General features: G+C 42.4%; 1 protein-coding gene across 5 annotated transcripts in view; it reads right to left on the bottom strand.

The window, feature by feature from the left end:
- Positions 1-2,032: 2,032 nt before the first annotated feature.
- Positions 2,033-14,735, bottom strand: part of pik3c2a (phosphatidylinositol-4-phosphate 3-kinase, catalytic subunit type 2 alpha) — a 47,195-nt gene continuing 34,492 nt past the window's right edge. For 4 of the 5 annotated variants that reach the window (XM_040132594.1, XM_040132595.1, XM_040132597.1 and 1 more), the window contains 18 exons: positions 13,508-13,699; positions 13,035-13,128; positions 12,730-12,824; positions 11,998-12,178; positions 11,805-11,909; positions 10,790-10,882; positions 10,318-10,447; positions 9,706-9,842; positions 8,824-8,993; positions 7,846-8,002; positions 6,843-6,952; positions 6,086-6,293; positions 5,830-5,954; positions 5,374-5,491; positions 5,196-5,277; positions 4,574-4,680; positions 4,322-4,447; positions 3,982-4,164 (listed from right to left, as the gene is read on the bottom strand). In XM_040132594.1, the coding sequence (XP_039988528.1) occupies positions 3,982-4,164; positions 4,322-4,447; positions 4,574-4,680; positions 5,196-5,277; positions 5,374-5,491; positions 5,830-5,954; positions 6,086-6,293; positions 6,843-6,952; positions 7,846-8,002; positions 8,824-8,993; positions 9,706-9,842; positions 10,318-10,447; positions 10,790-10,882; positions 11,805-11,909; positions 11,998-12,178; positions 12,730-12,824; positions 13,035-13,128; positions 13,508-13,699 (2,413 nt within the window). Of the gene's footprint in view, positions 4,165-4,321; positions 4,448-4,573; positions 4,681-5,195; positions 5,278-5,373; positions 5,492-5,829; positions 5,955-6,085; positions 6,294-6,842; positions 6,953-7,845; positions 8,003-8,823; positions 8,994-9,705; positions 9,843-10,317; positions 10,448-10,789; positions 10,883-11,804; positions 11,910-11,997; positions 12,179-12,729; positions 12,825-13,034; positions 13,129-13,507; positions 13,700-14,735 lie in introns of all 5 variants that reach the window. The other variant, XM_040132596.1, reaches the window with a different exon arrangement.

Raw genomic sequence — 14,735 nt, 5'->3', positions numbered from 1 at the left:
ATTGATTGGACAAAGTTTAGAAAGGCACTCACCGGTGTCTATAAGGTCCCACAATGCACGCTGCCTGTCAGGACAAAAACCAAGCAACTCTCTGTAGACCTCCGTGATAAAATTGTGGTGAGGCATAGATCAGGGGAAGGGTATAAAACCATTTCTAAAGCTTTGGGTGTTCCCGGGAGCACAGTGGCCTCAACAAGTGTGACATGGAAGAAATTTGGATCCACCAGGGCTCTTCCTACAGTCCTCTGCTCTCCCAAACTGAGTAACCGGGCAAGAAGGGCCTTGGTCAGGGAGGTGACCCAGAACTCAACGCGTCACTCTAACAGATTTTCAGATGTCCTCTGCAGTGATGGGAGAGCCTGCAAGAAGGATGAGCATCTCAGCAGCTCTCCATCAACCAGGCCTTTATGGTGGAGAGGCTAGACAGAAGCCACTCTGAATAAAAGGCATAGGACGGCCTGCTTGCAGTTTGCCAAAGGACTCCGAGCATGAGGAAAAACATTCTCTGGCCTGATGAGGCAAAAACTGAGCCCTTTGGGCAGAACTCCAAATAAAATCTCTGGTGAACCCCAGGCACTGCTCATCATCTGGCTAACGCCATTGTTTAGGTGAAGCATGGTGGTGGCAGCATTTAGACATGGGTGGGCTCCTCAGCGACAGGGACAGGGAGACTGATCAGAATTGAGGGAAGGATGAATGGAGCCAGAGAGATCCTTGAAGAAAACCTGCTCCGGATTGCACGCAATCTAAGACCGGGGGGAGGGTTCACCTTTAAGCACAACAATTACCTGACGCATAAAGCCAAGACAATGCTGGACTGGCTTTGGGACAAGTCTGTTACTCTCCTCCAGTGCCCCCTCCAAAGCCCAGACTTATACCCCATAGAGCATCTGTGGCGAGACCTGACACCTCCCGTCCAATCCGGTGGAGCTTTGAGAGGATCTGTCAGGAAGAAAAGGATAAACTGCCCAAATCCAGATGTGCAAAGCTCGCAGAGACTTACCCGAGAAGACTGGAAGCTCTAACTGCTGCCAAAGGATCTTCTACAAAGTGCTGAATTAAGGGTCTGAATACCTATGTAAATGAGAGATTTCTCTTTTTTGATAAATTTGCAAAAACATCCAAAAACACTGTCATTGTGGGTTATTGACTGTTGACTGATGTGCAAAAATGGCAATTTTATCCATTTTAAAATTAAATGTACAACACAAAGTGAGTGTCTGAATACTCTCTGAAGCCACTGTGTTACATTACTGGCTGGCAAAAGAGCAGTCCGTCATCTAGCTACTGCAGGGCTCCACCACCTAGTTTTTGTTTGGGGATGCATTGTTTTGGTTGTGGCACAATATTATTTTAAATGCATAGATATTAAGAGCGACCCACATCATTATTTAGCCTACAGGACCTCTCATATAATACTATGTCCCTGTATCTTGATTTCAGGCCAGCCAGTACAGGGGCCCTGTTAGAAACCACACTTAAAACCCCAATCAATTATACTGTGAGCATTTTATGCAGCTTCCTTAAATCTCCATCTAATTAAAAGGATGTGCCCTCAAACTGGCACAGAATTAAGCTTTAGGCCGAGCCGTGTTGTAGCAGAAGGTGGTGGTGGTGCCTGTGGCTCTGAAATATCATCCGGCAATGACCTTAAAGACAAGTTACAAATGTTTAAATTGCAAACGTGGGTGAAAGGGGGTTGTGTAGATTCATGCCCCTGGGTCTAAAGCCATGGTAGAAAGAAAACTTTCAACCAAAACTTTTAAGGCACACGCCCAGTGGCCTTTCCTCACACTTAAGTCATAAGGGACTTGGTGTGTGACTGCACTGGCACACCGGCCTGTATCCCACCACACATTACTTTGGCTAAATGTGGACGATCCATTAAATACAATCAAAGAGGCCTTTACCTGCGATAACGAAGCAGCCAGTTCATCTGCCATTGTGGTTTTACCATGTAACCGGTACGAATGAATACACCCAACACATTTTATACAACATAAAGTGTCACATCATATTTGTTCCAAAAACATTTAATTTGCTTTAGGAAAGAGGGATTACAGTACACACTGATCCATTCAGGTTACAGGTCACCAATTAAGAATAAATAACTGGCCATGTTAATACAAACTCTGCTTGCTTTCTTTGTACAGTCACTAAAAGAGTGGATCAAGTCACTAGTATTTATAGTGTGAGTGTTGCTCTTACATCATAATTGTCTTCTCTTAAAAAACTTTTCAGAAAAAATTCATCATAATTTCTTTATTAAACATAAACAACAACTTTAGATTCATAGTTAGCGAGTGGAGAGGAAAGCAGCTAATTTCTTGCTCAGGATCTTGTTCCCTTTTTATGAAGATGTTTTAAAGTTTAAGTTGCCTTTTTAGTGCTGATCTGGGTTCAGTTTGCATTTTCTCACTTAGATATCACAAAACCTGACTGGATCTGGACTTCACTGGCAGTTTAAGTTATTGCTAACCACTTGGCCAATTACACATGATGGCGTCATTACACCACTATTAGGGACCGGGAGAGAGTGTGGTATTGCTGCCCGAGCTGAAACAGCCTCATGTCCAGACTCTAGTTTGCACTGGGTTCCTAAACTGCATTCCGAAAAGTCTGACTTGTGGTTTTGAACCACCTGAAGGAAACGCTGAACTGACTTATGACCAGCGTTATTAGGCAACCGTACTCGCTTCATCCAGAGCACAGACAAGAGCGTGTTCCAAAGCTTATGATACAAATTCCCCTTTAAAGTGTGCTATGTGAAAAACAGTCAAGTAATACCATGAGAGAAAGACCTGGTAGTGTGCATTTAGTGGCAGTCCACTGTTACAAAAAAAAATAAAAAATAAAACCTTATGATGCCGGTCTGGCACCAAACCTGCTCTGGAACAACTACTGATATAGCTTTACAGAATATAGATTTTTCTCTAATAAGGACATATCACATTGTTAATAAAATATATATAGCAATAAGGCCAAGTTGAGCGTTAAAAAGAGATTGTGAGCACAAACAAAGGCACCCTGTTCAGCTCCCTGTTGGGGAGAGTGGTTTGATTTGCCATCCTCCTCATTAATTTTGGCACACGGGGAATCATAAGGTCACTGTTGATTTCCTTGAATCTGGTGTTTTTGGACTACTCTACCCAGAAGTGTCTGTTGCAGAGCAGGAAACCCTGTTGCCTCCTATTAGTCTATATAGAAAATAAACATGGAAAATGTAAAAATGAACCCCCTTTCTATTCCTTAAAAAATAAAAGTGTCAATCTATATATACTCTTCTGCTATTAAGCCGTTTTGGTCCTCTAATATCAAAATGTACAAAACATTACACCTCTTTGTTATAGTTTAGGAAAAAGAGAGACAAAATAAGTGGAGATTGCTTGTCACAGAAACAATCTTGATTAGTTAAAGAGGGAGAGAAAAATAGTGAAGAATGGAGAGCAGGCTCCCCTTTCAGGGTGTGTGAATCGGCCTGTTGGGTCGGCCTTTGTGGGTGCGTCTGAGGGAGTTTTTATCCTGCATTCATGTCATATGGGAATAACCTCTGAGGCAACATGATGATGAATGTAAGAATGCCACGATGAAATTCTGCAGACTCAGCTTGCTACTGCTCAGTTGTTCAAGACGCACGTACTTAGTGAAAAATGCTTTTCAGCAACAAGCACAGCTGTGTCCTGCCATGAAGATGATCTTAAGAATACCAATTACAACATGGTTCGTTTGGTTTGTTAGATTTGAAATGAAACTATCACTGCTTATTACTTCAAAATTTGATGATGGTCAGAGATTCCCCAAAAAATGAGGGCCCATCTCCCGACCTCCAAGATCAGAAGCTTGATTCTTATGAACTGAAAGCTGAGGCGACCACCATTTTCAAGCGAGGCCACATCTGCCGCCTTTCCCGTATGACGTGAACGCAGCTTTTGTCTGGAGAGGCGGAGCCGTTCCCAGGCTTCAGGGAGAGGCAGGTGGGGGTTAGAAGTAGGGGACGGCGGTGAGTTTGTACCACTTGACCGTCTCCTTGCTGAGGTCAAAGTCTTTGAGTCTAAGCGTGATGCCGCCCAGAAAGTAGTTCTCACGCAGCGACTCAGCACTGAGCACGCTCAGCTGAAGCTCACGCAGGCCCAGGGTTTCCTTGCTGTAGCCACTGTACACCAGCTGTGGAGGAAGAGGAAGAAGTGAGCAATGGGTCTGTTCTGGTTAATGACGAAGTTCTAATTTGGGTCAGCTGTTCGCATGCACCTTGGACCTGACAGGAACTATAAAATGAAATATAAAATATAAATAGAGGCAATGATATTCGTGATTTCCTAACCATCTCATTGAAAGTAGGGTTCCTGGTTTTCCTCGAGATCTTTGTCTTGCGTTTGGAAGTCTTGTGTGGATCTGGAAGCAGGTAGGTTTTCACATACGGGTTGGGATCTGTTCCATCTTCAGAAACCTGAAAAGGCAGCCGACAGATTCATTGGATGACAACAGACAGATAAACAAAACAAGAATCCAGCAGTATAAACCATCTGTCAAAGCAGCGTCTCGGGATGTGTATTAAAGCATCGCCGTGTTTTACCAGATCTCTGATGTGCATGACCATGATGAAGAGAGTGCTGTTCCTGTAGGAGATCGAGAGCTTCACTTCTCCTTCCACTCGGCCAGAAGTGGGACTCAGCGGAGGCTCTGCAACAGTCAAATGTCACACATCACATTCACGAAGTTGGAATTACAAGAACACACAAATTCTTCAACATGGATAAAGTCCTAACCAAACATTTCAAAATAAAGGCTCCAGTACATTCAAGTTAGAATGACCCTTTTACACAGTGATGAACACTTTTGATTGGTTTTGTTTTAGTTATTCTAACTCTATGTTGTCAATACATTTTTTGTTTTCAATACAGTGAATAAACCCTTGTAAACAAACTATCAATGTTGTCAATCAAAAATTTCTGTTTACACTACATAACTGCATGGGGGCCACTTCTGTGGCTGTAAACTAGATACTGTCTGTGTTACTCGATTATGGACAAAAATGATAAAGAGGTTATTAACATAATAGTTACATTGTTTTAGTGCTAATTTAAAATGCTTAAAAAAGATAAGCGGGATCATTCGTAAAGGAAACAGAAACCATGTACAGTGTGAGAAGTATGACAAATACTTGAAGAATGGAAACGAAAAGTGCAGGTGTTTACCTGGTGCTTTGGGCGTGGCATCTAAACCTTCTGTCTTGTCATCCCGTGCAATCGGATGAAAGAAGGTGTAGATCAGGTCACACTGGAAACAGAAAACATGGGATTACTTCACGTCTGTGTTCACATTACTAACATCGTCACACTTAGTGTGTGTGTGTGTGTGTGTGTGTGTGTGTACCTGGGTGACCTCTGTGGAGCTCCTCATCAGGTTGTGGACATAATTGTTGAGCTCCAGCTTCCTCTTGGCTGCCACTTCTTTAATGTGGGTGCGACCGAGCACCATTTTGTTGGGGAAACTAGAGATAAGGAGAGAGCCATGGCATGTTTTATATCACAGAAACTGATGTAACTCTCTTCTTGAGGTGGCATTGACATAGAAACCTGAAAAAGGTTAGAGGGGATATGTTAAGTGGGCAATGGTGTTTTTTGAAGTTTGGGAGTACTAGTCCATACATCACAAGGCGAAAGTGAAAGTCTTTCTCCCAAAATTATGCCATTTAACTTGCTAAGCACACTGTGATAGGTCCTGACGTGACACTAAAGAAATTTACTGTATCACTGACTCATATCAAGGAAATCAGATCAGTAATTGCGATAATAAGAGGCTCAAGTCACGGCCGAGGTGATGCCCTACCTCGGCAGCTTCCAGAGAGGGAATAGTATGGTCAATTTGTTGTGGAGCTCCTGGAATTCATCAAAAGTGCGGAAGACAAACTGGGGCTCATTCTGACCTTCCCTCAGGATCCTCACCACATACGTCTGCACAGAGAGGACAGAGAGGGAGACAGCCATGCGTCAGGTGTCAGCACTTTTCAAGTTTACGTACAGAGATGTAATGGAGCATGGAAACGTGAGCAGTTTAAAGACAAATGTGAAACAGCTGGACTCACATAATGCTTGTCGGGGTTGTATCTCTTCTGGAAGGAGAAGATGGAGGCGTGGATTATGCGGCCCTCCTGTTTCAGGGTGTAGGTCTTGGGGGAGAAGGACAGAATGGGCTCGTCGTTGGCCGGCAGACCGGAGAATCGTAGCTGGGCAAGGTTGTGGATAAAGAAGTTGAACTTGGTGGCCACGCTGCCCAGACTGGACTCAATTAGCCTGGAGAGAATGGGGTAAGAGACGGGCGTGAGGAGAAAATACAGTTAAATAAGAGATGAGGTGGCGATGAGACACAAACACAAATCTCAATATGCTGTCTTGACCCCAGGTTATTCAAGAAAATGTTCTCAAAGCCCATTTTCTGTCACCGGGCTTAGTTCCAATCCAGCCTGACTGGTATTACAAAAATAAGGTACACCTGATACTGCTTGTCGTGTGTCAGGAGTTTTTGTTGCTGTGAAGTGTGACAGCACCTATTCTTGTCCTTCCTATGCCTACACTGCCACCTGGTGGATTTTGAGTTTGTAGCTGCAAAAAAGAAACACAATGTCCTAGAACTCTCTCTCCTGAAAATAACAGGTTTGTCCAAAATAGCATCTGTGCACAGGGGAATTCTTCAGAGGAAAAAAGAAAAACTCAGAGGAGAGCTTGGTTTTTCCCGTTCTTGTGATGTTGCCAGTTTTGAGATTGTACATTTTTACTGAGGCAGAAGTGGAGACAGCTGTTTTACGGTCAGGGCAGGGAGAAGAGAAGTTGTGGTGTGTTCACCTGGTGAAGAAGATAGTTGCCTCAGCGTCTGTGTTGTGGGGCTGCAGAGCATCAAACACATACTTTAGATCCTGAGCTCCGGTCAGCTCTGGGAGGCCCGACGACGTCATCTATGACACAAAGACACACAATGAGAAGAGATGAACGCACGTTCAAATACATTTTTTGAGTTATTCATTTCCAAAGTAGTTTAGCAGATGTACCTATTTATTACCCATCACTTTGTACAGTATATATACAAATATATATACACACAGACACATATCTATATATCTATATCTATATCTCTATATCTATATCTCTATATTTATATATCTATATATTACAAATACACATACACACACACATACATATATATCATTGCCTTTTGAGTGTTGTTTTAACGCATTACTATGCCTTATGTAGAACCCTCTGAATTGCCTTTGAGTTGAACGGTGATACAAATACAGTCTCCTCTTTAGAAATAAACAGCAAAATTATTTTGGGAAACAACATCAAGTAGCCACCTATACAACAGATATTCTATTAACCGACATCTAGGACAAAAGTGAAGACCTTATTTATTATCATGGCACTACTGAAAGAGCACCGCTCTTCGTCTGCATATCTTGGTATTCTGGCTCTTGCAGGTGCAAAGGACAATGCTTCAGCTAAACAGGGAGAATGCATTAAAAACGAGGTCGAAACTGCTGGGGGTGAAAAAAACAAAAACAAAAAACAAAACAAAAAAAACCCCAAACAAACACACAAAGAAACAAGAAACCTGAAGACAGAAAAAAAGGTAGTAATCTAGTCAGTAGCATAAAGATACAAGAACAAGAATCTAGAACAACTACTCTATAACCAAGGTATCAACCATGACAAAGCATCCTTAATGCAAACACTGTGCTCCATTCCACTCTGCCATGTTTGTGTGTACAAATAACTAATGTGTTGGTGTATCCATGCTCCCTGTGTGACTATATGTATGTGTGTGTGTGTGTGTGTGTGTGTTATGTCTCACCAGTGACAACAGGTTGAGGAAAAGCCCGGAGTGCTTGCGGATGAGGTTGTAGGCCTGACAGCACAAGTCTACAAACAGCTGGAAACGGCTGGTAGGACGCTCGCCTCCGTTGATGACGTACGCCATGTCAGAGGTTAGAACGAATGGAGCTCGGTCCCTGATGGGAAAGACGGAGGGGAGAAGATTTAGACTCAGCTGAGGAACCAAGAAGTTGGGAAAAAAAAAAAGGGTTTGTGGATCAAAGGTCTTCGATTTAAATCCCTGGGAAAATCTGGATCAGGAGAGTGAAAGCACTTCTTCACTCACAACACCACAGCTACCACAGGGGCAGCTTTCAGCAAGTTACTACAAAGCCTCTATGTACTTCAGTGAAGATGCTCAAAGGCATCAAAAATAGAAGTGTGGTGTGGTTGTGGGGACGCCCATCTGGAAAGATCCCAGCAGGGAATGTGTGTGAACGTGAGAGCTATGAACCAGGTCATGCTTGAAAACTTATTCATCTTGCTGCATAGAAATTCCTACTGTATTTCTCCTCTTACATCTGAATTTCGGCGACCCACAAAGGAAGCGTGGGTCACTGAGGTTCTTAGAGACAGGCCTGCTGATCAACTCACCGAATGATGTGAACAAATTAACCTCAAAACCAAACATGTGTCCTCACTGGTGCTCCACATTCACACCTCAGCATACACTACAATCAGGGCAACTTTAGTGTCAATAATGCCATCGCTGTAATGGGTAAAGTAACCTATGGTACGATCTGCCAACAACTTCATCTATTCCTTTAGGATCACATGTTAGCATTCCCCGTTGAAATCAGCTGGTACAGGACCTTCCACATAAACTCTGATAACTACTTGATAATAAAATTAAGACAATAAACACCACCTTTAAACCCTGAAAGCATATTTTATCGGACAAGTACTTGAACACATGCATACACACAGCCACGCACCAAAGAGCACATCTGTTGTTCACCTTTTGAAGCTGCCAAACATCTGGGCGTGGCCAAGGAACTTGCCAAAGTCAATGTGGAACATGTGACCGGTGGAGCGCAGCATGATGTTGTCATTGTGGCGATCGCAGATACCCAGCACATAGGTTGCAACGCAGCATCCAGCACATGAGTAGATGAAGTTCTCGGATGCCTAAAATGAGGAAGAAGAGAGAGAGAGAGAGAGAGTGTGAAGCACGGGCTTTAGGCACAGTTTAGCTGGCTACATAAAAAGGTACTACCATGACGTAGTGTAGTTTTGGCTGATTTTGTTAGGGAGCCTCAATGCTTGAGAAAGGAGTGAAGCTTCTGGCCAGAGAGACGAAAAGGTATCCCCCAGGTTTGCGAAGGTCATCAGCTTAAAAAACAGCAGAGCGCCGTCTAATGACCAGTTTATGCCTGCGTCCTGCTTGAGTTTCTAGATTTTCAGGGTCAGAGGTTACGAGCTGGGAGTAAGGTTTCACATTTATAGGCGTCGAAGGTCATACAGTTCTACAACTGCCATAAACTTCAACAGTACATTCACTGTGTGTTTTTACTCCTAGACAGACTCCTCCAAATCATTGTGTCACAAGAGAATTATGGTTTTAATTTCTGGGACATTTTCCCTCACTTCTGCTTTACATTATAAGGCATTAAAAAGCATGTGTGTGAAATTAATGCTCTGTGTCCCTCGATTAATGTTTGTTGTAAGTAGCTGTGTATGTAAAGCCTATTTAGCAACAATGACGGCAACAGCACTGTGCCCTGACATCTCAAAAAAAGATGTAATTAGATTTTTCACTATTAACAACAGCTGCTGCGGGTTTTGAGTGGTAGTTCCACAGCTGTTCTCCTTTAATCGTGCGTAAGCTTCACGTGTGTACCTTCTCATACTCGTCCTCAGCAGGGTTGTACTTGCGGAGCCACTCTGCCAGCGGTTTGTCCTTGAAGGATCCGGTGACGCCGTACTCCACCTGGATCTTTCTCAGGGTGTCGGAGGACGGCACCAGCTCCACCATGCCTGGACAACACATCACAACTTTTATCAAAACAATGCAAGCACAAACCAGTCAGTTCTGTACCTCACTTTTTAAATCGTATTGTATGGTTGTGTTAAATTGGCAATTGGCTGTTAGATGTTTCAAAGAACTGGGTTTTTACAATCGGCTGATCAAAGTCTTTAAACAGTTTGGTTACACGACAGAATTGTATTCATCACTTCTGCCTATGTTATTTGAAAGCAACTGAATACTTCCTTCTTATAATATAACACTTGAGTAAAGAGATGTATTCTCGCTGTGGCCATTTCAGACTGAAACAGACAAATTAGGAATGGCTGATTACTGTATTAATTCACTTTCTTCAACAATTACAGTTATATTTACTTCTGACCTATTTGTGCTCTGAGTGTTTCTACGATATGTCTGTGCTTTGGTCAGAAGGGTACATGTAAAAGTCAAGCGATTTGAGCGTGCCTGTATGTGTTTGTCTGTTACCTTTGTCTTTGCCAGTGGAGATGCATTTGAAGTTGACGATGCGGAGGTCCAGCCCCTCCTGCAGCCAGATGCGGTCCATGATGCGGATCATCTGGAGAGCCAACATGTCCTGCCTCAGGTCTTCCCCAACCTGATACACAATCAGACAGACAGACAGAAAGACAGATTACACTAACACACTGAACTTTTGTTATTACTCGCTTGATTTCAATACAGCCACCAGGGGGCGCACTGTTTAGATGAGAAGCATATAAACAACAGTTGGTTACAAGATTCTGTTGTACCTGATGATTACTACCCAATTTAAAAGTGAAGTGTATTTGAAAGATACACAAGAACCAGTTCTCAGATATTGATTGAAATACTGATGGTCATTCATAGGGTTCATTTTCAGCATTTTCCAGTGTGTGTGTGTGTGTGTGTGTGTGTGTGTGTGTGTGTGTGTGTGTGTGTTTGTGTCTATACACAGCACCTTGAACATGACATTGATCTCTTCTCCCAGTGGGTCGGCGTTGACCAGTGCCAACTTGAGGGGAAGTGCGTTGGAGTTGAAGAAGGAGCAGGCCTACACAAACAAACACACAGTATGATTTTATCTTCTGCATTACATCATACTGTTATATCAGATCTCGAGATATAACAGGATCTACGACCCGATCTCAACATATCCTTCTTTATTGTTCTCTTTCATCTTTGAAACATTTCTGCTTGGATATCTGTTTTTAAAGCCACTTGTTTTGTCTCACCTATCCAGACGCAATATACTGTTATCATTATGCTTCTCCAAAAATGTCACCGTCCAATGATTCAAGCAGAATGAAAAAAAGTTATTTTTGAGCAAAGCGTCAAGTAGGGGAAATCAGATTTGTCTAGTTAACTCAAACACATTGATGTGGCCAGATTTAGTGGAACTTAGACACATAATGTCTGGATCATATCCATATAAGAGATCCATTAATATCAAGTGCAAGTGGGGTGTACATTTAATTATCAATTAAACAATAACTGCTTCTTTAAAGCCGGAGTTATGCAGGCTGCTGAACCAGAGGAGGAAGGTCTGATTAAAAGTTACTTTATCTCCCACAATACCTTTCATGTCAAGTATTTGATCCCTCATATTCCTTAGGAGAATGCATGCAGATGTTAGCAGTGTACCATTTAAAGTATCTCATTATCTTTGATGAATATCTGTATGATATTTGAGAATATATGCATGCGTCATATTTTTGTGGTTGTTTTCCTGTTTCCTGAACAACAGCAGAGTTGGGTTTTTCTTGTTCTCCTGCTTTCCGCGTGTTCATGTTTAGAGTTACTTTTATTAATTCACTACAGTTAATCCTTTGCGGATCAGGTATATGTGCTCTGATAAGTGTATTAACTGGATGCAGTAAAGAGAATAGTTGAATATTAAGGAGATGGACATTTTATTTGTGTAAAATTGTTGTTAATTTCTCATTATTCTGGGCCTGTGTACTGTGTGTGGTTACCTTGATGTTTAGCTCCTTGGCCACCAGACTGGGGCTGAGGGGCAGTCGGCAGGTGTTCCTCTGGAAAAAGTTCTGAACGTTTTCAAGGCCCTCCTGCAGCGCCACCTGAACACAAACACTTGTTATTACCTGCATACCCCAATACAGTGAAGCACAATTTTATAGACATATCACAACATGCACACGCACTAACCTGTCGCGTGGACCCCCCGGCCTGCCTGACCCTCTCGGCCACGGCTCCCAGCAGGGTGACCAAGTGAGTCTGTTTCTCCAGCTCCGCCCTCAGCTTGGCTCCGCACAGACACAGCACGGCACCCAGCACCCGTTCATAACGCCGGCCCCAGGCAGGGTCCTGCACAGCGTCCTTTAGCAGCCTGCAGCCATTACACATGTCAGAGCAGTCAAAATTTAAACGACACTCTCATCTTGGACACTAGCCTGTTTTCAAGTAATTAGCATCAAAGTGCTTAACACCACGTAAAATTATAACTTGATTTTCAACTCAGCAGCAATTCTAAGAGTGTTGTAGGGAGTTGGATTCAACAGGTACAGAGCGCCTCAACACAGAGATCATAATTTAAAAATGATAATTTACGAAGTATCTCTTAGTTTTAATAAGTAACTTAAACGACCCTCTTATGGGCAAGTAAAAGCAAAATAACATGCTGTACGATCATTCTTACATGCCATTTAATTACACAGGAAATGAGGCAAACTTGTGGTTAAGATGAACTAAACTATGAATATACAGTATGTGTCAGGTTTGATAAATAGCAATGTAAACATCTGTTCATATCTGTTTTTGTAAACAACATTTTCTGATGCTCTGGAGGCCTTTTTCTTTACTTCAGCTGCTATCAGACAAATTTGTTGCAACATTTCATCTCAACATTCGGTTGCCGCTTCAGTGCTGCTGCGGACTCACCAGCAGAGGTAGTGGGCGATGTTGATGTTGCCTTGTGCTCGGGACAGCAGGAACATGACAAGGGCATTCTTTAGGTGACACTCAAACTTTAAGGCCTGGCAAAGACATAAAAAGAAAAGGGACTAAGAATGATGGATGGAGGAATGGTGACTGAAAGGGAGTGAATATGCAAAAAAGACAAGCTGAGTCGTGAGTGAGTGAGTGAGTGAGGGAGCGTCTGGGTGAATGAACATGTGAGAGTTTCAATGACTCAATAAAAATGACTGAGTATTTTGGAACTGCATGCAAAGTATTTTTGGCTTTACCTGTACTAGCTGTGGCAGGTAGCCAGATAGTTCATCATCACTGCTCTTCTCAATCCAACTAACAGCCACACTTCTCACCTCTGTATCTGCAAACCTACACACACGTACAGTACACACACAAACACGCAAACACAAAAACACACACACAATTAGACAAAAGATATTCAATGAAGAAAGAATCTTAAACAGAAAAGAGACTTTTTTTTCTCCAAAACTTCAAACTTGATTTCACCAAGAAACAAACTGACAGCATTGGTTTGACAATCAATAACTCCAATCACAAAGAAAGTGAACAAATTATAAGTTAATAACACGTGTTGATAAAGATGGCAAGCTATTCAATATTAAAGAGAAAAAAATATATAGAAAATTCATTTTTTAACTTTTTAAAAAATGTAAATCCTTTCAAATTTCTTAGGGACCTGCAGTGCCATAGACCAAATGTGCATATAAGTATTGAGAACAGTAAGTACTTTGAGTCGAGCAGCTCAAGCGCAGTGACGGGGGGCAGAGGGGGCCAGTGGTGGAGCAGGGAGTGAACATGAGCCATGCTGGCCCAGTCCCAGCTGGGCGCACTGGCCAGCACCTTAGGCAGGCTGCTGGGGTGGTCTCTCCGACAGTGGAGCCGATGGTCCCATAGGATCTGATGATCTGCCCGCTTCAGCCTGGAGACAGAATGGAAAGAGAAGATGGCTGGCATTGTCTTTACATAAAAATAAGTAAGTTTTATTTCTTTACATATTTTACATCTTATACGTCTTTTTGAAAAGACTTTCCCATCAATCTAACCAACTCAAATGCATCACATTTTGTCTTTCAGCATTTAAAATCTACCTCACTGTTTCAACACTGAACAGTAACTAGAAGAAAGTTTAATAGAACTCAGAATGTGGGGAATCACACAAATGCAATGCAAAATATATTAACAGCAATGTGAGTGTAAGGTCTCCAGTGCAAATCGGTACAAATTCTCTACACTTGCTCAAAAACTACAACTCAGTGTACATTTAAGCATGAAATACAACATTGGAACCCACTGGAAGGACTTCAAACATCTCTAGTGGAAATCCTCAGTGGTCAACAGTGTTAGACTAGTTATTAACGATAGCTTGAAAGTGTGTAGAGTTGTGAAATGAAAGTTTGTAATTGTGAAACTGACTAAAACTAAAAGAGCTGGCATGTTGAGATGCCCTTTCCTTGACAAATAAAGGTACAAGAACACAATCATATAAGACTTGAGAGTCACATGACTGTGACTGTCTTAAATTATTTAAGACAACTGAACGAGTCTGAAATTTGGCTAGTGTCTTGTCCTGCTGTGCTGTGAGAGCATGCGCTTCATGACATCACTATCACTTTTTGAAGCGGTGTTTAAAACAAACAACCTCTGTCAGTTAACATTTGCCTTTCTGAAGCTGCCAGAGTTGTTGGTCTGTACCTGACCCTGAACTCCCTTGTAAGAAATAAAAATGAACATTTCTCCCTCAGGGATTGACGGAATATCACACACACTAAATCGACACACGACAGATCAGCGAAATTGCAGCTTAAAAGGTCTTGTGCCCACAGAGGCTGGAGAAATGAATGGGCAGGACAGAAAGCAGGCGGTGAGAGCCCAGTGAGAGAGCACTCTGTGTTAAAGTGCCGGTTGAGACTCATGGATGTTGGCAGAGTGGAGGAGATTTGGCTGGCGGCAGGCAT

Source organism: Xiphias gladius, chromosome 8 (assembly GCF_016859285.1).
Source record: "Xiphias gladius isolate SHS-SW01 ecotype Sanya breed wild chromosome 8, ASM1685928v1, whole genome shotgun sequence".
Taxonomy (NCBI): Eukaryota; Metazoa; Chordata; class Actinopteri; order Istiophoriformes; family Xiphiidae; genus Xiphias; species Xiphias gladius.
This window is presented reverse-complemented; position numbering and strand designations above follow the sequence as displayed.